The following is a 21,206-nucleotide window of genomic DNA, read 5'->3' as shown; positions in this document are numbered from 1 at the left end:
GATGGCAGTGGAAATGGGGATGAGGAGGAACTATCATGATCTCCGCGGGTCGGCTTGCGCAGCGTGTGGAGAAGCGAACCAGCATTTAGGCCAGGACCTGTGCTGGAATGGACTGGGCTCGGGTGGCAAGGGGGCCATTCGGACAAAGACCGTGGCCCTGAATCTGCCTCCCCTGAGCCTGGAACGGAGATGGAGGAGACCCCGAGGCAGCAACAGGGAGAAAAAATAGAGACGCCGAGGAAGAGAGACAAGGAGACTCAGAGACAGGGAGACTAAGAGGCAGACCCAGCAACAGGCGGCCTCACGGGGATCCGAGGCGACCCGGAGAGGGCGAGGCACCGGGACACAGACCCGGGCCCAGCAGAGCCCCCGCGCGGCGCAGGGCCGTGGCGCCCGGGCGCAGGGTCCCCGGCGGGGCCAGGGCGGCCGCACTCGCCGGGCGCCCCCGCCCGGGCCGCTCGCCCAAGATGGCGATAGAGGGGCGGGCGAGGCGGCAGCGGCCCCGGCCCCCGCGCCGGCCCCAGCTCGGGCCCGGGCCCCCGAGGCCGCGCCCCCGCCCGCGGCGCCGCGCCTCCCCGGGCCACTGACGCCCGGCGCGCCCTCCCCCCGCGGCGGCGGCCGAGGTGCGGGGAGGCGGCGGCGGCGGCGGCCCGAGCCCAGCCCCATGGCGCGGGGGGACGCCGGCCGCGGCCGCGGGCTCCTCGCGCTGACCTTCTGCCTGCTGGCCGCGCGCGGTAAGAGCTGGCGCCCAGAGAGACGGGAGCGGCTGCGGCGTGAGGGTGCGCCCGCGCCCTGGGCTGCATCGGGCTGCGGGGCTGGCGCGAGCCTGGGTCCCGAGCAAGTGTGGGGACTGCGCGTCCCGGTGCCCGCGGTGCCTGCGCGGGGATCTGCGAGCTGCGGCCAGGGGTCGTTTGCGGCGCGTGCTTGTCCGCACTGAGTGTGTGTCTTTGGTTCGCAGAGTCTGGAGTCGTGTGTGTGTGTGTGTGTGTGTGTGTGTGTTGGGAGTGCTCCCGCCGTGTCCGCAGTGCGTGCCACGGTCGCGGCGTGGCATCGGCGGGGCGGGTAGCTGCGGTGTCTGTGGCTTTCGCGGGGCGGGCTCTGCCTTGCCTGCGCGTGTCTTGGGTTGAGAGTGTGTGTGAAAGAGGAGGGGACTGGGCTTGTGTCTGCACCTCCATTTGGGTCGGGTGCGTGTGCAATCGTGTTTATGGGGCTGAGCTAATATTTGGCCTTGGCATTTGGGAAGTGTCCTTGCCCGTAGTGGGGGACAGAGCGATGGATGCCGATTGACTGGGGGGGGGGGCGGTGATAAAACAACACTCAACTTTGCCCAGTGGGTGTGGTTCCTGGGGTCGGTTAAGGAGGGGTAGGGGGAGGTGTTGCGCCCCAAAACCTGTGGCCCGCAGTGGACTGGGGGAGGGGGCAGGAAACCATTTGCTTTCGTGGACATGTCCAGCGCTCGTTCTCAGGATGGGACGCGTGTCACCCCGGCCCCACCCTCCAGGGGCCGACCCGGGAAGCGTGGACGAGGTCAGCAGGGCCTCATCCAGTCCGCAGCCCAGTGCGGAGTGGGAACGGGGTAAGTCAGAGTTGTCCAAGCGGGAGAAAGGGCTGGGGAGGGGAGAGCGGAGTCCCCAAGGGTGTGTATCTAGGGTTCCCGCTTCCACCCACAGCTCTGTTGCTTCCTGTCCGGTGTGCGTTTGGGGGCGGCCCATGGAGAGTGTAGGTGGCAGGGCTGGGAGGGGGATGGGCTGGCCGCTTTGTTCGCCTAGTTCTCGCCTTCCCCGCGGAGGGGGGAGCTGAGGATGTGTCCGGGGAGAGTCGGGGAGGGACTTGGAGGTGGGGGTGGGGAGGGGGATTTCTCTCCAGCTGCTGCGGCTTTCCAGAGAGACTCAGCCAGGCCACGTGGGAGGGAGGCGGGGGAAGGAGACTTTGCCTGGCCAGCCCCAGGCCCATCTCCAGGAAAACCAAACAGCGGGTGGGAAAGTGCCGGGAACTGCTCGGACCCCTTCTGTCCCTACAAAGACACGCCCCTTTCCAGTCCCAACCGCGGATTAAGCTGGAGGCCGCTGCGGGGCTGGGTTTCGGCTACTGGGCCGGGGGAGCCGGGGGCCCTGGCTTGTCAGGTGAAAGGGGCGGAGAAGTGTCAGAGAGGCGTCTGTCCTCCCGGAGCTCAGGGGATTAAGGAATAGTTCCCCTGCCCCACCTTCCGCTATTCCGAGGGCTCGTGGAACGAGCTCAGGGTCACCCAGCAAAGCCGCATCACGGCTGGGAACCGCACCGGCGCATTATCCCATGCCTTTAGGACCTCCTGCGAGGGACCCAGCTTCCCTGGCCTCTCCCTGCTCCCGAGTGCACAAAGTAGGCGAGGGACCGAGTTGCGACGTCTCTTGGTTGCAGTGTGAGCGGCTACAACAGCTTGCCCTGGTCCTCCAAATCTCAGCAGGCCTGGGGACACTCCCGTCGAGTTATCACTAGCCCCCCTGATCTGTACCGAGGTCATTTCATTCATTCAACAAATATTTATGGAGCACCTTTTGTAAGCTAGCTTGTGCCTAGTGCCTAGAATATAGTAAATAAGGAGGCAGACCTCGTCCCTGGTGCAAAGCTTTCAGTCCGGTGGAGGGGGAAACTGACAAGTCCCCTGCAGTGCCGGGGAAGAGGCAAGGAGGAGGGGCTCTTAACACCGGTCTGGGAAGGTCAGCAAAGGCTTCCTGAAGAAAGTGATAAATAGTAGAGCCCAAGATGGAGTTAGCCCCGTAGGAGAATGATGATGGGGACAGTTTTCCAGAGAACAGCATGTGCAAACGTTCATAAGTGATTTAGTTTAGATCATTGGATTAAACTAAATCTAGCTAGCTGGAGTTTAGGGACAAGGGGTGGGTGTGGGGCAGGTGGGGGAAGCATGGAAGGAGATCAGGGAGTATCAAGACAGGAGGCTGAAGAGGGGAGCTAGATCCAGCTCATAAAGGGCTTTCCAGGGCCCACCAAGGTTTCTGGCCTGAGAGTGCCCGTGAGCCCTTGACAGGATTTAAAATCAGCTTTGCATCATCTCATTCCAGGCAGTGTGGGGATGGTTTGGGTGGGGCTGGAGGCAGGAAGCTCCAGCTCCTCAGCTCCTCGGAGGCTGTTGTGGCAATCCAGAAGAGAGGATGGTGGCAACTAGCATAGTGGCAGTTGGGGTTGAGCTGCAGTGGCTGCATTCCAGAGGTTTTCAGGAAATAGAATCAGTAGAACTTGAGGATAGATTGAATTTGTAGAGGGTGAGAGAGAGGAAAATAAGAAATAGGCCAGGCGCGGTGGCTCACGCCTGTAATCCCAGCACTTTGGGAGGCTGAGGCAGGCGGATCACATGAAGTCAGAAGTTCAACACCAGCCTGGCCAACATGGTGAAACCCCATATCTACTAAAAATACAAAAATTAACCAGGTGTGGTGTGCATGCCTGTAACCTCAGCTACTTGGGAGTCTGAGACACGAGAATCGTTTGAACCTGGGAGGTGGAGGTTTCAGTGAGCTGAGGTCGTGCCACTGCACTCCAGCCTGGGCAACAAAGTGAGACTCCGTCTCAAAAAACAAAACAAAACAAAACAAAACATGAGGCAGAATGAAGGACTGATATTGGGGTTAGCATGATGCCTGTGCCTGCCCATCTCCTCCCAACACTGTTCTTGTGTCAGGGACTGGGACCCGTGTGTGAGCGAGTGGCAAGAAGCCGAGCTCTGTTCTTATCACATGCACAAAGGTGGTGCTCTCGCCTCTCCCTTCTTCTCAAGTCAGAATTCGGAGGGTGGGGAACCTAGAGGTCAGTCATAGGAGGCCTCTAAGAACTTAAGAGCTTTCTCCTCACCTGGGAACTCTCCACCTCCTCTATCCCTTTCTCAGCCCAGAGGCTCAGAGGCCAATCTCAGTTATTTGGGGTGGGTCTCTCTCCCCATCTTGGAGGTTAGGAACCAGGTCAAACAGTGGGAGTTTCTTTTAATAATGAATCTTATCCAGAAGGTATCTCAACCTCCATTGATCCTCTGTGTGCTTTCATTACTCAATTAAACACACGTTTACATGTAAATTAGCATTTCTTTTCTCCCGAAGTTATCTCTTTCAAGTTAAGCAATTTCACAATTAGCGCATCATTGATGTCAGCACTGAAAGGAACTTCGAAATAATTTCAGTCCAGGTGCCATGCGTGGCTCATACCTGTAATCCTAGCACTTTGTGTGGCTGAGGCAGGAGGATCGCTTGAGCTGAGTTTGAGACCAGTCTGGGAGACATATTGAAACCTAATTTCTACGGGAAAAAAAAAAAAAAAAGCGTGGCAGGCATGGTGGCGTGCACTGTTATCCTTGCTGCTCAGGAGGCCGAAGTGGGAGGGCTGCTTGAGCCCAGGAGTTCAAGACTGTGGTAAGCTGTGATAGCTCGCACCATTGTACCACTGTTCTCCTCCCTGTGCAACAGAGTGAGACTCTGTCTCAAAAGAAAAAAAGAGAAAGAAAAGAAGAAATAATTTTAGCATGAGCCTGTTTTACAGATGAGAAAACTGAGTGACTTCCCAAAGTTACATGATTAGGGACTGAAATGGAACCACCCTTTCTAGGGATACCCAAGTCCACTCTGCACTCCTCTGTACCATATGAGACATTATCAGCTTTAGGCTGTCCCCTCAAGCAGGTCTATCTGGGCTCTGGAATCCACCCTCCTCCACTTACCCCCCACCCACCTCTTTTTTCTCTCCCATGGTACAGCAACCAGACTTGATACAGAATTCCAGATGCAGAACAGATGTCTACCAGGCAGGCTTGGGGGCAGGGGGAGGAGTATGCATGGCTCTGAGGGAGAGGACCCCAGCCTGGTCAGAGGTGGATGACAGGAGCTAGGGGGCCAGGGAAGGAAAACCAGAGAGTATGTTTTGGGGCCCAACATGCAGAGAAATCAAACCCTGTTACCTATGCCAACTGGGCTGCCAGCTACTACTGCCTCACTGCTGAGGCTGAGGAGGTATCCTCTGGATTTGGAGGCCCATGGGGTCCTTGGGATCAGGGAAGCAAAGACCAGTAAGCTGTCCTTCAGGTGCAGACCCAAGGCTCCTAGATGGTTCTATAGGGGGCTCATTACCTTGTTAGATTGTTTCCAGGACAGAGTTCTGGCCAGTGAGCAGAACATACCGGGAGAGACAGGTGGGCACAAGGGAAATATATTTTTTAACCATATAAGCCATACAGCAAGAGAACAGGCAAGGTAGTGATCTCCCCAGCCTGGTCATGTTTAAATACAGGGTTTCTTTCCGTGTGGACTTGCTGTTCTGTCTCTGCTTTTCAAGCGTATCGTGTCGACTGGTGCCACACAGTGTGCTAGGCAGTTTCCACACGTCTTCCTGACATCTTCTCCCGCCCTGAAGGGAGTTACTATTGTTTTTACAGATAAGGAAACTGATGCTTGGAAAAGCACAGGGGGCTCTGTGTCTTATCTTTTCGAGGATGTTTTCATGGATTCACTCATCCATTCAAGAAATATTTATTGAGCACCTGCTGTGTGTTAGGCACTGTTCCGGGTACTGAGGATTTAGAAAGGTGACTAAGACATAACCCCAAGACTTTGGTGCCTAGTCGAGGAGAAAGGCAAGTCAAAAACCTAGAGTGAAGGCTGGGCGTGATGGCTCACACCTGTAATCTCAGCACTTTGGGAGGCCGAGGTGGGCGGATCACTTGAGGTCAGGAGTTCGAGACCAGCCTGGCCAACATGGTGAAATCCCTTCCTACCAAAAAATACAAAAACTAGGCGGGCGTGGTGGCACACACCTGTAGTCCCAGCTACTTAAGAGGCTGAAGCAGGAGAATCACTTGAACCTGGGTGGCAGAGGTAGCAGTGAGCTGAGATCATGCCACTGCACTCCAACCTGGGTGACAGAGTGAGACTCCCTCTCCCCCACCAAAAAAAATATCTGGAGTGACAACTGCGATGATGGGGGTGCCAGCGTTCTACGGGGCAGAAAAAGAAGAGGTGTCTGAAGCAACCAGAGACGTCACAGCTGTTCTAGGGAGTGAGAGCAGCACCAGCAATGCATGGAACAAGATGTGTTTTCAGAGAACTGGCCATGGTTCGCTGTGTGTGGAGGGGCAAAGGGTCTCAGGGGAGCGGGAGTTAGGCAGGTCAAGCTGAGCCTGGCTTTGCTGTCGGATAGGCTGAGGCTAAGCCTCTCCCCTCAGGATTGCAGATGAAGGGAGAGCTGAGGCCTTCCTTGTGTCCCAGGCAACTGTCCCAACTCTCCTTCCAGCTGTTGGGGGGAGGGGCTCAGCATGTGGTAAGGGAGGTGGCCAAGGTGGGGGGCGGGAAGGGAGGTTTCTGGAAGGAACCGACTTGTGTTCCCTGGGAAAGGAGAATGATGATGGTGTCGTGGGGAATTTCTCCTGGGCTGAAAACAAGTAGTAAATCTGTTGGGCCCTGAAATTCAGAAGTGAGGAGGCACTGATGTGATGTTTGTGGCAAGTTCCTGGCTTAATGAAAGAGCCATCTTGGCCTCGTTGTTCCCCTCCCCCAGCTACACGCCCCTTCCCTAAGAATTCACTGAAAAATGGAACTCACGCCAGGCCTCCACTAATCCCACGAAACAGCATTGAGCTGGCCCTGGAGCTCAGCAGCGAATCTCCTTTCTGTCTGGGTTCTAATTGGCCTCATAAAATCCAATTTATCCTGTAAGTGGGTAAAATAATCTGTCAGAAAAAGGAGATTGAGAGGTGGCCCTAGGGTTCCCAAATGCAGCAGCTCTGTGTCTCTGGCAGAGTCTCACTGAGGAGATTGAGGAGAAGGGATTATGGGAGGGGCGGCCCCCTCAAGACAGCCGGCGGGCAGCAAGTGTCCACTGGGCACCTGCAATGTGTCCACCCCCGCCCTGAGAGGGAGGGCTAAAAACGTTGGGGGTCAGCCATGACAGTGGGTTGGGGTGGCAAGAACATGCTGGCCATGAAGCTCCTGGACAAATAGGGTCCCCTCCCCAGAGCATCTTTTGTGAAAAGATTTGGTGGTATGGGAACCACACTTATATTAAAACAAATATTGCTGTGTTATGGAGCAGAGTGCAAAATGTGCTAGAGGTTTAAAAGGCAAAACATTTTAAGCAGGCAGTGAGCCTTGTAAATATGTGTTCCTCTGCTGTTGGGAGAATTTGGATGAAAATGTTTGAGAAGTTTGGAGACTCCTCATTTTAAGATTGGGGAAACTGAGGCCGAAAGGACAAAAGTAGCTCACACCAGGTCATGCAACGAATGACTGGACCTAGAACCCAGGACTCTGAGGCCAGGCTTGTCCCACCACACCCCCTTGTCTGTCTAGGCAAGAGTAAGGGACCTCCAAGTGGCTTCAGTTTGAGACTTAGGAAAAACTTTACCTGGGAAGGCAGGAGCAGCCTCATAGAAGGGCTGGCACCTGAGTCCCTAAGGATACGCTTCCTGGGCACAGAAATCAGGTTGGGCACAGAGGCAGAGAGAACGCTCTTATTCAGGAGCAGTTGTCTCCTCAATGCTGGGTTCATCCCCAAAAAGTCAAAGAGGGCAGTTTTCCCAGACTGTCTCCCAGAGAGATGAGACCCCTCCCCAAGCCTCAGTTTCCCCATCTGTGGAATGAGGATTATCAGACTTCACAGACGTTTCCACTAAAATGGGCTGTCTTGGGCTGCTGGCACAGCAATGCTGCTCTCTGAGGAGGACCCCCTCTTCTCTCTGTGTCTACGTCCCTGTTGCTTTCCCTGTTCCTGCCTTACTGAGTTCCTCAGAGGTAGGGAAGCCAGACATCTGCTGATCCATGAATATTCAGGAAGGGAATCGGAGCCTCCTCTGGGCTCCCCAGCCAGCCGCCAGCCCCTCTGGCGGCCGTCCTGCTTGCCAGAGCCCAGGCTGCTGACATACCCAGCAGCTGCTCGGGCCCCAACTGTTCACATTGTTTGTTCAGCGCAGCAGGGGATTTTCCAAGCCCGGGACATGCTTTAGGGGGCAGGGAGGCTGCCGAAGGGCTCAGGGATTCGTGTCCTGTGGGGGTTTTCTCCCCTGAAATCCAAACCTACTGCTTAGTGGCTGGAATGGGTATTTGGAAGCCGCTGGGCTGAGAGCCGGGCTTGCCTTCCCCCTACCCTGTACTTGAATCATGGCATCTAGGGCCTTAGAGATAGAAAGGACTGGATGATAAGAACAGCAAATAGCACTTGTACAGCTCTTTACAGTTACAAAGTGCCTTTAAAGAGTAAGCTCTCCACCGGGCATGGTGGCTCATGCCCGTAATTCCGGCACTTTGGGAGGCCAAGGCGGGCAGATCACTTGAGGTCAGCAGTTCGAGGCCAGCCTGGCCAACATGGTGAAACCCTGTCACTACTAAGAATACAAATATTAGTCAGGTGTGATGGCGCATGCCTGTAATCCCAGCTACATAGGAGGCTGAGGCAGGAGAATCACTTGAACTCGGCAGGTGGAGGTTGCAGTGAGCTCAGATCGTGCCACTGTACTCCAGCCTGGGCAACAGAGCACAACTGTCGAAAGAACAAACAAAGAATAAGCTCCCATTCCTTGAGTGATGTCTGTTAGGCTCTGAGCTGTAGCCCTGACATACATTGTCTTGTTTAATTCCTTCACGCTTAGTGGTGTCATCTTCATTTTATGTATGTGGAAACTGAGTCCCAGAAACGGTAAGTGGCTTGTCACAGAGCTGGTAGGTAGAGCAGCAAGGTTGAAACCTTGATCTTCTTCCCCAAGGTCAAAAGCTGTTTCCACCACAGCACGTGGCCCATAGTAGCGTGAATGCCACATTGGTTTCCCCAATTAGAATGGAAACTTGATGAGGGCAGGGACTTCTCCCTGCTGAACATACGAGCACTGCTGAGGCCAGTTGTGTAGCCAGAGGTGTCCAGCAGAACCCATCTGATGAATTAAGAAAGGCAGCAGCCCAGGTCAGGTCCTGTCTCTCCGTCCACCCTTCACACTGCAATCTCAGAGCCCTGGCTTCTGCCCTGGCCTCCTTATTTCACACAGCCATCACTGCTCTTCTCCCCTCACTCTTGTTCCTCTTTGGAGGTGGTGGGAAGGGAGTCTGGAGACTCACAGGGGTTCTAAATGTTGGCCTGTGTGTCCAGGTGTGGTGAGTGTGGCAGAGACTGAGGTGCACATGTTCAGGAGTGCCAAGCTATGTTTACCAATCGTGTGTGGTCTCAATGGTGTTTTATGTTTGTTCAGAAATAGGTGTGTCCATGTCAGCAAATAATCATAGAATCATAGAATCTCAGAGGTCACCTGCTACATTCCAGTGAGCTGGGGTCCAGAAGGGGAAAAGACTGGGCCAAAACCACATGGCTAGACTGTGATGGAGCTGGACCTAGAACCCAGGGTCTCCTGATTCCCTCACCATTGTTTTGTGCATGTCCCCATGTGGCTCTGTCAGTCCAGACTTGCTTTGTAATGAGTATGGGCCATTGTCCCAACCTCTATCCCTGGTTCCTCTCAGACATGCCATTCTGCCTTGAAGTAAGGAGTCAGACCAGAGCCTAAGAAAGGATCTTGGGCCACTGAGCTTTTATAAGACAAGGAGGCAGCAGGTCAAACTGTTGGGAGACACAACAGGGAGAACCAACCATTTCTCTATGAATAATGGTGGCTGGGTCCTGCTGAATATTGGTTCCAATAATAAACATTGGCCTTTGTGTGTTTTTGCCTTGACCCTGGGATGGCATTCCCTTCCTCTGCTCTTTCCCTGCTCTCCCCTTTGTGGCAAGGGCAGTGTTGGGGTCTGTAGGCTCTTCTGGGGCCTTGGGAGAAAAAAGAACCCTGGATTGAGTCAGGAGACCTGAATCCTGGCTCTGGCCTCCTGCATGGCCTTGGGTAAATTAGCTGCAGGGAGTGTTGAGCTTCTCCAGTCACCAGGACAGACCAGGCTGCAGGCTGCCAGGGCCTGGAATGAGCCATGGGAGCCTCCTCTCATGCTGGCTCTGAATCCGGCTTGAGTCTAGTCCCTACCTGGGGCACTTAATTCCCAGCAGGATCTGCTCACTTAGTTCATTGTCGGGGAAGGGGAAATGTCTGACTTCCCTTCATCCAGGTGGCTCCCCCAACCAGCTGGGACTTATTTTTGTTTTGTTCATTCAAAATATATAGCATACACACACACACACACACTTTCTCACACTTATAATACATTTTAAATGTTTCTTGGATACAGTATTTTTCTAGCCTCTGTGTGTGTGTGTATAAAGAGAGACAGAGTGAGAGAGAGATCTACATATGCATATGTATATATTTTAGACAGGATCTCACTCTGTTACCCAGGCTAGAGTGCAGTGGCACAATCACAGCTCACTTCAGCCTCAACCTTCTGGGCTTAAGGGATCCTCCCACCATGCCTGGCTAATTAAAAAAAATTTTTTTTTGTAATGATGAAGTCTCCCTATGTTACCCAGACTGGTTTCAAACTCCTGGGTTTAAGCAATCCTCCTACCTCGGCCCTCAACCTCACAAAGTGTTGGGGTTACAGGAGTGAGCCGCCATGCCTGGCCTCCAGTGGCATATTTTTGATTGGATAATAATGACCAATATCATCTGTTAGGTTCCAGGGTAGGGAATGACATTACTGAGCCCCCATTCTGTGTCAGGCACTGTGCTTTTTTTTTTTTTTCCTTTTTTTGAGATAGAATCTCATTCTGTCACCCAGGCTGGAGTGCAATGGTGTGATCTTGGCTCACTGCAACCTCCACCTCCTGGGTTCAAGCGATTCTCCTGCCTCAGCCTCCTGAGTAGCTGAGAATATAGGTGCGCGCCACCACGCCTGGCTGGTTTTTGTATTTTTAGTAGAGATGGGGTTTCACCATGTTGGTCAGGCTGGTCTCGAACTCCTGACATCGTGATCCACCTGCCTCGGCCTCCCAAAGTGCTGGGATTACAGGCGTGAGCCACCGCGCCCATCCACTATATTCTTTTCTCACACATCATCTCGTTTAATGCTTACAACAGCCCTATGAGAAAGGAATTGCTATGCTTTTTTTTTTTTAGGCAGAGTCTCATTCTGCCACCCAGGCTGGAGTGCAGTGGCATGATCGTGGCTCACTGTAGCCTTGAACTTCCAGGCTCAGGCGATCCTCCTTGCTTCAGCCTCCTGAGTAGCTGGGACCACAGGCACGTGCCTCCACGTACAGCTAACTTTTTACATTATCTGTACAGATGGGGTCTCTCTGTGTTACCCAGGCTGGTATGCTTTTTCAATTGAGACACAATTCACATACTACAAAATTCACCCTTTACAGTGTTCGACTCAGTGGTTTTTGGTATATTCATATTCACAATGTTGTGTAACCACAGCCACTATCTAATTCTAGAACATTTTCATCACCCCCAAAAGAAACCCTGTACTCATTAGCAGTGACTCCCTGTCCTTCCTCCCCCCAGTCGCTGATAATCATTAATCCACTTTCTGTCTTTATGGATTTGCCTCCTCTGGGCATTTCATAGAAATGAGATCATGCAAAATGTGGCATCTTATGACTGGCTTCCTTCACTTAGCGTCAAGTTTTCATGCTACCTTGTAGCATGCATCAGTCCTTCATTCCTTTTGATGGCTGAGTAATCCAGTTATCCATTTATCAGGTGATGGGCTTTTGGGTTGTTTCCACTCTTTGGCTATTATGAATAATGCTGCTATGAGGAAACGGAGCAGCAGGGGAAGACAGGCACAGAGGAGGGCAGCAGTTTGTCCAAAGTCACAGTTAGTAAGGGGAGAACCGGGATCCAGATGCAGGTCTTTCTCCTTGATTTGCCCCCCTGCTCGGGTGACTCAGGAGCAGAGGCTGTGGGAGGTGGGGGGACACACACTGATGGCCCCATGCTCCTCCTCTATGCAGGGGGGCTGCTGTTGCCCCAGGAGACGACTGTGGAGCTGCGCTGTGGAGTGGGGCCGCTACAAGTGATCCTGGGCCCAGAGCAGGCTGCAGTGCTGAACTGTAGCCTGGGGGCTGCTGCCACTGGACCCCCCACCAGGGTGACCTGGAGCAAGGATGGGGACACCCTGCTGGAGCACGACCACCTACACCTGCTGCCCAATGGTTCCCTGTGGCTGTCCCAGCCACTAGCACCCAATGGCAGTGACGAGGCAGTCCCTGAGGCTGTGGGGGTCATTGAAGGCAGCTATTCGTGCCTGGCCCACGGCCCCCTCGGAGTGCTGGCCAGCCAGGCTGCTGTCATCAAGCTTGCCAGTAAGTGCTTGCATCGGGGGGCTGAGGCTGAAACCTAGACTTGGGGTGTGTGAAGTGGGATCTGCAGTTAGTTACTTGCACAAATGCCTCTCTCTTGAGCCCACTCCCCCTTTCCCTGCCTCCCATCCTGCTCAATAAGTCTCTTCCTGGTATTGTCTATCCTCATTCTTGGGTATTCCATCATCTTCCCACTTCTTCTCCACTCCCCTGTTCCTTCTGCCTTTCTTTCCCTTTGAGTCCTAGAGTCTGGGCTTGTGCTTTCCTCCAGGGAGCCTGCCAGAGTGCCCCCTTTGTGTCAGAGGCACAAAGCTGCCTCCTAAGGGAACTCCTGCCTGCACGGCAGGTGGAACATGTGGAGTCAAACCCCACGCTCCAGCCTTACCCCTTAGGGGCCTCTCAGGAGGCACAGATCACCATGAAATAACTTTCAGGCCAGAAGAAATGTGCATCTTACTGTATAGTTTGACCATCACGATGATGTTGGGCAGGGGGGCTTTGGAATTCATTCTGCTGGCAGCATCTGACCACTAATCACCACTTCTTGTTGTGTCTCCCTCGGTCTGAATTGGCTCTGCTTGTGTTTCTATGACTCTGTTTCTGTGTCTCCACGCGGATGTGTTTCACTGTGCTTGCTGTGGCCTCTCTCTCCTACTCCTCTCCCGTCCCTGCCTGTGTCTCATTGTCCCCAGCACTTGCAGACTTCTCTCTGCACCCGGAGTCTCAGACGGTGGAGGAGAACGGGACAGCTCGCTTTGAGTGCCACATTGAAGGGCTGCCAGCTCCCATCATTTCTTGGGAGAAGGACCAGGTGACATTGCCTGAGGAGCCTCGGTGAGTGCCTAGGGGAGCGGGTCCCGGTAGGCGGGGTAGAGAGGGCTCTGGGGTGTGCTCAGAACTGAGATTCTTAGAGTCAAGGTAGCTACATTTACCTAAGCTGACTTGAGTGTCAAGCACCGCCTGACTCCTGGCTCATGTCTGGTCCCAAAGAGAAGTTGGACAAGAAGTTTTTGCTCCCTGGGAGGAGAACCACCCACTGAGCTGTGGAGCCTGGGTGGGTGTCGTAGTAGAGTCCTTCCCAGCACATCTAGTCCAACCCCTTGCTTTACTGTGGAGACTGAGGGCCAGAGAGGAGCTGTGGTTTATCCCAAGCCATGCCGTGAGCCATTGGCAGAATGCTGGTTGTCTGTTGAGGGCTCCCAGAGGCTGCTGGGAAGGTTTTTTCTTTTCAGGGTTCCTCCGGAGTTTCCACTCTAGATGCATCACTTCTCTCTCAGTTCCAGCCAGTGGGGCGCAGCCCTCTGAGAAGTGAATTGTAGAGGTCTTTCCTCTTTCCCTCTCCTCTTTCTCTGCAAAGGCAATGGATGGGTAGAGCAATCCCAGGGAAGAGTTTCCAGGGCAGAAGGAAAGCAGAGGCTAGGCCCTGGGCTTGGTCCCTCTTGTGGCTTCCTGGGTAGGTCCAGATGTGTATACAGTGTGACCAGAAACCACAAGGCTCATTTGCATCTGTGGTCTCTGAGTTGGTCTCATGACTCAGTCATCACCCGCTAAATTCTTACGTATCTTTGGAAATGTGGCTCCAAGGCCTTTCCCAGCCACCCTGCAGTCCTCCCACTATATCTCCATAGCTGTAGTTACCAGCTAGATCCTTCTCCCGTCCTGGTGGAAGTGGGGTTCCTCAGGCTCTGAAACACTGCCCTTTCTCCTCTGGAACCAACCTTCTCTTGCCTGTGTCGCATTGTCCCAGCTCCTCTGACTTTTGCCCATGTGTGGATAAAATTGGGGGTTGTAGGAGAAACTTTGGGGTAGAAAAGCCACAAGATAGTTGTGAGGGAGGAAGAGGATGAGCGGTCCATACATAAGAGATCCTGGTTGGGTGTGGTGACTCACGCCTGTCATCCCACCATTTTGGAAGGACAAAGCAGGAGGATCGCTTGAGCCCAGGAGTTCAAGACCAGCCTATGCAAAATATCGAAACCCTGTCTGTATAAAAAATACAAAAATTAACCCAGCATGGCAGTGTGGCGCCTGTGGTCCCTGCTACTTGGGAGGCTGAGAGAGATCACTTGGAGGTCGAGGCTACAGTGAGCTGTGATAATGCCACTGCATTCCAGCCAGCCTGGGTGACACACCGAGACCCTGTCTCAAAAAAAAAAAAAAAAAAAAGAGAGAGAGAGAGAGAGATCCTGTTGATTTTGGTGATGGGTTAGCCCCATTGGTCCTCAGAGATTCACTTCTCACCTAGCCTATTCTCCTTCCCACCTATAAAATGAAAGGGAAAACAAATGAAAGTTGATTTAGATTGTGGTTTCCCAAAGTGTGGCTTTTATAGAATGTTAGTCCCTTTAAATGTTTATTTTTTATTTTTTATTTTTTTGAGACGGCGTCTCGCTCTGTTGCCCAGGCTGGAGTGCAGTGGCCGGATCTCAGCTCACTGCAAGCTCCGCCTTCCGGGGTTTCGCCATTCTCCTGCCTCAGCCTCCCGAGTAGCTGGGACTACAGGCGCCCGCCACCTCGCCCGGCTATTTTTTTGTATTTTTTAGCAGAGACAGGGTTTCACCATGTTAGCCAGGATGGTCTCGATCTCCTGACCTTGTGATCTGCCCGTCTCGGCCTCCCAAAGTGCTGGGATTACAGGCTTGAGCCACCACGCCCGGCCTATCTGGATTGTTAAATGAGGGATTGGAGGATCAGAGACAGAAATAACTTGCCCCAGGTCACACAGCTTAGTACTCAAGAGTGTCAGACTCCAGCACCCTGTGTGGAGGATACACAGGCTTCTGGTAGGTGTCATTTGGTAGTTGGGTGCAGAACCAGAGAGGTCTGAAGGAGTTTGTATCACATTACAACTATAATTTTTTTAAAAAATTAAAGGTGGGTTTAGAAATCTGTAGTCCAGCTGTGGCTGGGAGCAGATAAGTTACTTCCCCAAAGCTTCTCAGCAAACCAGTGGGTTTCAGACCTCCCCACCATCCCCAACGTCTAGCTCAGGCGTCATCCCCTGAAGCCACAAACCTAACCCAGGAGGCCAGAGCTGCCAGTTTCTGGACTCTGGGAGTGTTTGCCCCCAAGTCCTCTGAAAAGTGATCCTCATCTATAAATAAGCTGGGCTCGCATGTCCCGGCACATTGTGTAGGGGGAATAAAGAAATGTCTAAAACAGCAACTTGATTATGCCCAAGGTATGTATTTTTACACATGCCCAGATATAGTGCATACACAAATATGCTATTCATAAACTCAGCCCAGTGGTTTGAAGGAGACCATATGCCTTGGTGTAGTGTGTGCACATGTGCAGTTAATAAACACACTGCATCAGGGTGTATGTGCTTCGTTTGAAACTGATGGTAAAGACTAGAGCCCAAGGCAAATCCCTGGTACTTATACTATTTTCTAATAATAGGGGATAATCTAGGGGATAATTTTTCTTCCATGGGAACCAGTAATCAATGAGGGCAATGTTTCCCAAATCCCAGGCATTCACAAACCATCTTCATAACTGTGACCATACTTATACCATTTACACAATCACTTAATAATTTTCTTTACATCAACTCGCTCTTTTGTAACTTGAACACATTTTAAAAAGGAACATTATCTCACTGCAATAAAATGGAAAACCAGCAACACTTGCCATAAATAGAAGACAGCCATAAAAATAAATAATATAACGTCTAGGATAAAAAGCCATGTATCTGGATCCACTTGAAATAATTTTATTATCGCCATTCACTCATAAGAAACACGTAACTAAGGGACTTAAATAACATGGGCTCCTGCCCTACCCTCTCCCAGTGGTTGCCATTTCTGTCAATCTCATGTGACTCCCAGCCAGTATCCCCTTGCCCTGGGTGGATCTCAAGGGCTTAGGGTGGGGGCTCCTTGGCCCTTGGGAAATTCAGAGCAGCTGCGTCATTTCTTCTGTGTTCTTTAATCCTTAGGACCCAAGTGGCCTTTTGTGGGTAGGGGCAGCAGACTCAGGTTTGAGGTTGGAAAAAGAATAATCCCTTCCTTTTGATTTGAGATTGTTTTTCATTCTATAAGTAGCTTTTATTTTATATGAAATTTGAATTTCTTTTAAAATGGTAAAGTATACCAACTTTACAGAAAGGGGAAAAAAGTCACCTCCTGACTGAACACAGCTTTCACCAATGTGAGAGTTTCCTTGCAGTCTTTTGAAATATGTATATGGGTTACACCATTGTAAACATGTGTTTAGAGCTTGCAATTCATAAATATGTTTATGTCCCTTATCTAATGTGAGCTCAAAACACATTAAGAGGGTCAGAGTTGTGAAGTAGGCAGAACAGGAATTATTTAACCCATTTTTCAAATGAGAAAACTGTGGCTCAGATATGGAATGTCACTTGCTAAAATCACATACATTGAAACCAGTTCTCTCCACCATGTCACAGTGCTTCTGTGTTAGAGCCCAAGTTATAAAGCAAAGTGTACAAGGGCACAGACTATTAGCAATTTACATTTAAAAAATTTATATTTCCTAATGGATACATATTAATTGCACAAAAAAAAAAAAAAACCCTCTTAACAGGCACAATAAATAAGAATCCCCCGATCCCACTCCTGCAGAAAACCCCCATAAACCACACAAGCTTTGCCACCTTTGACTTTTTCTATGTATATCCTAACATAACTTTTCTCTATTTTCTAAAAGTAGAATTTCTTCATAAACACTGTTTTTTTTTACTTTTTCCCCCTACTAACTAATAGATCTTGAACATCTTTCCAAGGACAGAGCTGCTAAAAACACATTTTAGCAAAGCAAAAGATTTTTTTGAGTCAGAGACTCACTCTGCCACCCAGGTTGGAGTGCGGTGGTTCACTGCAGCCTCTACCGCCCCGACTCAAGCGATCTTCCCACTTCAGCCTCCTGAATAGCTGGAACTACAGGTGTGCTCCACCATGCCTTGGCTAATTTTTGTATTTTTTCATAGAGACTGGGTTTCACCATGTTGTTCAGGTTGGTCTCCAACTCCTGGCCTCAAGTAATCCTCCTGCCTCTGCCTCCCAAAAAGCCCGGCCAGAGAAGATTTTAGATGAACACTAAAAGTGGTTCCCCCTTGCTTCTATCGCCTGCAGCAATAGCACCATATCTGGGGAAAGGAATTCATTCATTCATTCATTTATTCATTCATTCATTCACTCAACACACATAATTAAGGGAATGTTATTGTTTTTCAAAGGAGAGACTAGCTCTTGAGTACTTGAAGCACACTTTTCCCTGGAAAGACCTAGAAACATTGGGGTTAGGAAATGTAGGCAGTTCTCAGCAGCATAGTCAGCTCGCTAGACGGAGGGGAAAAGAGGAGAAAGAAAGATCTTGGAGGAAGAGCACATTAGATGGATGGGGGTGGGGCCTGTTTGCTAGGTGGGTCCTTCTTGTCCTTCCCCAATTCGTCCTTTTCTGTCCGTTCTTCTCTGGCAACAGACTGGGTGCTGGCCCAGGATTTCCCTCTAGCCACACTTGCCTCGCTGTCCCTTTCTCTTGCTCTGCCCCAGCACTTATGTAGATAGCTGTTGGAACTGAGGGTAAGAGGCTGGGGGCAGAGGTGGGTTTGCCTGCGCCATGCAGGAAAGAGCAGGGCATATTTATGGGGTTTTTTTCTTTTTCTTTTTCTTTTTTTTTTTTGAGACGGAGTCTCGCTCTGTCGCCAAGGCTGGAGTGCAGTGGCCGGATCTCAGCTCACTGCAAGCTCCGCCTCCCAGGTTTACGCCATTTTCCTGCCTCAGCCTCCCGAGTAGCTGGGACTACAGGCGCCTGCCACCTCACCCGGCTAGTTTTGTTTTGTTTTGTTTTGTTTTGTTTTAGTAGACACGGGGTATCACTGTGTTAGCCAGGATGGTCTCGATCTCCTGACCTCGTGATCCGCCCATCTCGGCCTCCCAAAGTGCTGGGATTACAGGTGTGAGCCACCGCGCCCGGCTGTATTTTTTTTCTAAGTCCTCTAAGTCTTTGGACCACGGCATGTTTGTAGGGCCCCTATTTAGAACATTCTTCCTTCCCAGCCTTTGAGCTACTTCTCCTGTCCCATGCTTAGATTTTTTTAGACCCCACTTCCCCAGGAGCTAAGGGATCTCCACCAAGCGCACAACTGCCCTCTTCCCTCTCTGACCTTGACCCAGCCTACATCCCAGAGGCCAGTACCATTTGCTCTGTTGATAAACTAGGACTCTCAACCTGGAGCTGACCCTGCAGGGATCCCAGTTGGAGGATTCTGAGGGACCCATTCACCCCCTCCTGAGTTCAGAGCCCACTCTGGTCCCCAATATCCCAACCCCCATGGAGACCTCCCTATCCCAGATTACATCGTTTCTCAAGCAAGGTCTCTGGACCTTTCTATTTCTCTAGCCCAGAGGGCAGGGAACACCCTCATCCATCATGCCCCGTCTAAGTAACATACATGTTGGCTGGGTCTGCTTGGAGACCACGTCCTCTCCAAGGGCATTCTCAGCCATCCAATGACTGCCGAGACAGGCAGGTAGGATGAATATGACATTTGGCACCAGAAGACTTGGGTTCGAGCTTTCACTCTGCTCCACCTATGAGACCTCAGGAAAATACCCTCCTCCCTCCAAGCCTATTTTTCACTGGTAAAATGGAGGTCGTGACCCCCTCTACGTCTTGGGCTTGTTTTGAGGGTCACATGAGATAATGTGAATAAAGAATATTTTATCAAGGGAGGGAGAAGGTAATATGGGCAAGGGGTAAAAAAATTCAAACTGTATAGAAGGATATATAATAAAAAGTCAATCCCTCCCACCCTCAGTCCCCTGGATCCCAGGTCCCCTCTCCAGAGACAACCACCAACACCAGGAACATTCAGTGTATACACAAGCATAGAAGCCTACATGTCCCCACACACACTGTTTTGTACCAGAACACATTTGGAGATGGCCCTCTATCAGCACACACAGAGCTGCCTCCTTTTTAGCAGCTGCCTAGCATTCCATTGTGCGAATGTACCCAAACCAATTTAGCCAGTTCCCACCCTGCAGATGGACACTTGGGTTGTTTCCAGTCTTTTGCTATCACAGACGGTGCTGGAGTGAATATCGTTTAACATGTGCTCTTGTGCACACATCTGAGAGTATCTGTGGGATAGAGCCCTAGAAGTTTTGATGTTGAGATATCACCAACTTGCCCTGGACAGATGGTGTATGGGCAGGGCCACCGTTGAGGCAGGAGTGCCGTCCCCCATTCCCTCATCCACATGGAGTGTTATTAAGCCTTCTGATTTTCACCAATCTAATAGGTGAAAATGGTGTCTTAGAGTTTTTTTTGAGACAGAGTTTCGCTCTTGTTGCCCAGACTGGAGCACGATGGCGCAATCTCGGCTCACTGCAACCCCCACCTCCCAGGTTCAAGCTATTCTCCTGCCTCAGCCTCCTGAGTAGCTGGGATTACAGGCATGAGCCACCACACCTGGCTAATTTTGTATTTTTAGTAGAGACGGGGTTTTTCCATGTTGGTCAGGCTGGTCTTGAACTCCCAACCTCAGGTAATTCACCCGCCTCAGCCTCCCAAAGTGCTGGGATTACAGGCGTGAGCCACCGCGCCCAGCCTGGTATCTTAGAGTTTTAATTTGCATTTATCTTACCATGAGCCATCCTCCCTGTGGCCCCCCTGCTCACCTCACAGTTGCCCGCTCCCCTCTTCCCAAGGCTCATCATGCTTCCCAACGGCGTCCTTCAGATCCTGGATGTTCAGGAGAGTGATGCAGGCCCCTACCGCTGCGTGGCCACCAACTCAGCTAGCCAGCGCTTCAGCCAGGAGGCTCTACTCAGTGTGGCCCACAGAGGTAAGGGGGCTGGCTGGGTGGGGAAACCTGGGGGTTTCTGCAGCCAGCCATCTCAGAGCTGGGAGGGACCTCAAGAGGTCCAGGCCTTGCCTTCAAGTAGGTGATAAATGTTAGTCCCATTGACAGGTGAAGCGATGAAGCCCAGAGGGGGTACTGCCACCCAGCAAACCAGGGAAGAAAGAACTGGGATGGAACACAAGACCCCAGACTCCCAGGGCGGGGCTCCTCTCTTCATGCAGAGCCTCTGTGCTCTCGGGTTGGATGGAGTGTCGAAGGCTGGGGACAGAGGTGGGGAGGCAAGGCATCTGAGGCCGTGTCAGCGCCCGGAAGCCCTGGTCTCTGCTCCTTTCTCTCCTCCCCTTCTATAGTCACTGAGGAGTTCAGGCACCGGGGGATTCATCCCTCTCTGCTTTCTGTGCCTTGCGAATCTGGCTCCCTGTGGCCTAGTGCTCTTGTCCTTTACTCGTTTCTTTGAAAAGCTCTTGCCCCAGTGTGATGGAGTAGGAAGGGCACAGACTTTGGGGTTGGAAAGACCTAGTTTGAATCCTGACTTCTCTGCTCACCATCTGTGTGACCCTGGGCTCCTTATCAAACGTCCAGCTCAGAGAGGCTCGAAGAGTCCTTGAGATAAGAATGGAAAGTGCAGGCCAGGCATGGTGGCTCACGTCTGTAATCCCAGCACTTTGGGAGGCCGAGACGGGCGGATCACAAGGTCAGGAGATCGAGACCATCCTGGCTAACACGGTGAAACCCCGTCTCTACTAAAAACATAAAAAAATTAGCCGGGCGTAGTGGCGGGCGCCTGTAGTCCCAGCTACTTGGGAGGCTGAGGCAGGAGAATGGCGTGAACCCGGGAGGCGGAGCTTGTAGTGAGCCAAGATCAAGCCACTGCACTCCAGCCTGGGCGACAGAGCGAGACTCCATCTCAAAAAAAAAAAAAAAAAAGAATGGAAACTGCCTGGCACCTGGCAGGTGCCCAACAGATCTCACTTCAAGCCTCCCTCAGGGGCCCCTCCCCTCCTGCCCTTTGCCATGCATCCCTCCCAGCTCCCACCTCCCACCCACTCTCCACACCCCCACCCTGTCCCCATCCTATTCCTTCTGGGCTTAGCTGGTGCTGGTGGGCTGTTCCCAGTCTGAGGGTCTCTGCCTCCACCTGCTGGACAATCCAGATATTCAC

General features: G+C 52.0%; 1 protein-coding gene across 6 annotated transcripts in view; it reads left to right on the top strand.

Moving 5' to 3' along the window:
• Positions 1-582: 582 nt before the first annotated feature.
• The window catches only part of IGDCC4 (immunoglobulin superfamily DCC subclass member 4), a 40,822-nt gene continuing 20,198 nt past the window's right edge, over positions 583-21,206 (top strand). The window contains exons 1-4 of one of the 6 annotated variants that reach the window (XM_073012240.1): positions 583-734; positions 11,860-12,210; positions 12,900-13,041; positions 19,890-20,026. In XM_073012240.1, the coding sequence (XP_072868341.1) occupies positions 665-734; positions 11,860-12,210; positions 12,900-13,041; positions 19,890-20,026 (700 nt within the window). In that variant the 5' untranslated portion in view covers positions 583-664. Of the gene's footprint in view, positions 735-1,414; positions 1,577-11,600; positions 12,211-12,899; positions 13,042-19,889; positions 20,027-21,206 lie in introns of those variants that run through there. The other 5 variants (XM_073012239.1, XM_073012236.1, XM_073012237.1 and 2 more) reach the window with 5 other exon arrangements.

This window comes from Chlorocebus sabaeus, chromosome 26, assembly GCF_047675955.1.
Source record: "Chlorocebus sabaeus isolate Y175 chromosome 26, mChlSab1.0.hap1, whole genome shotgun sequence".
In the NCBI taxonomy this organism is placed as follows: Eukaryota; Metazoa; Chordata; class Mammalia; order Primates; family Cercopithecidae; genus Chlorocebus; species Chlorocebus sabaeus.
This window is presented reverse-complemented; position numbering and strand designations above follow the sequence as displayed.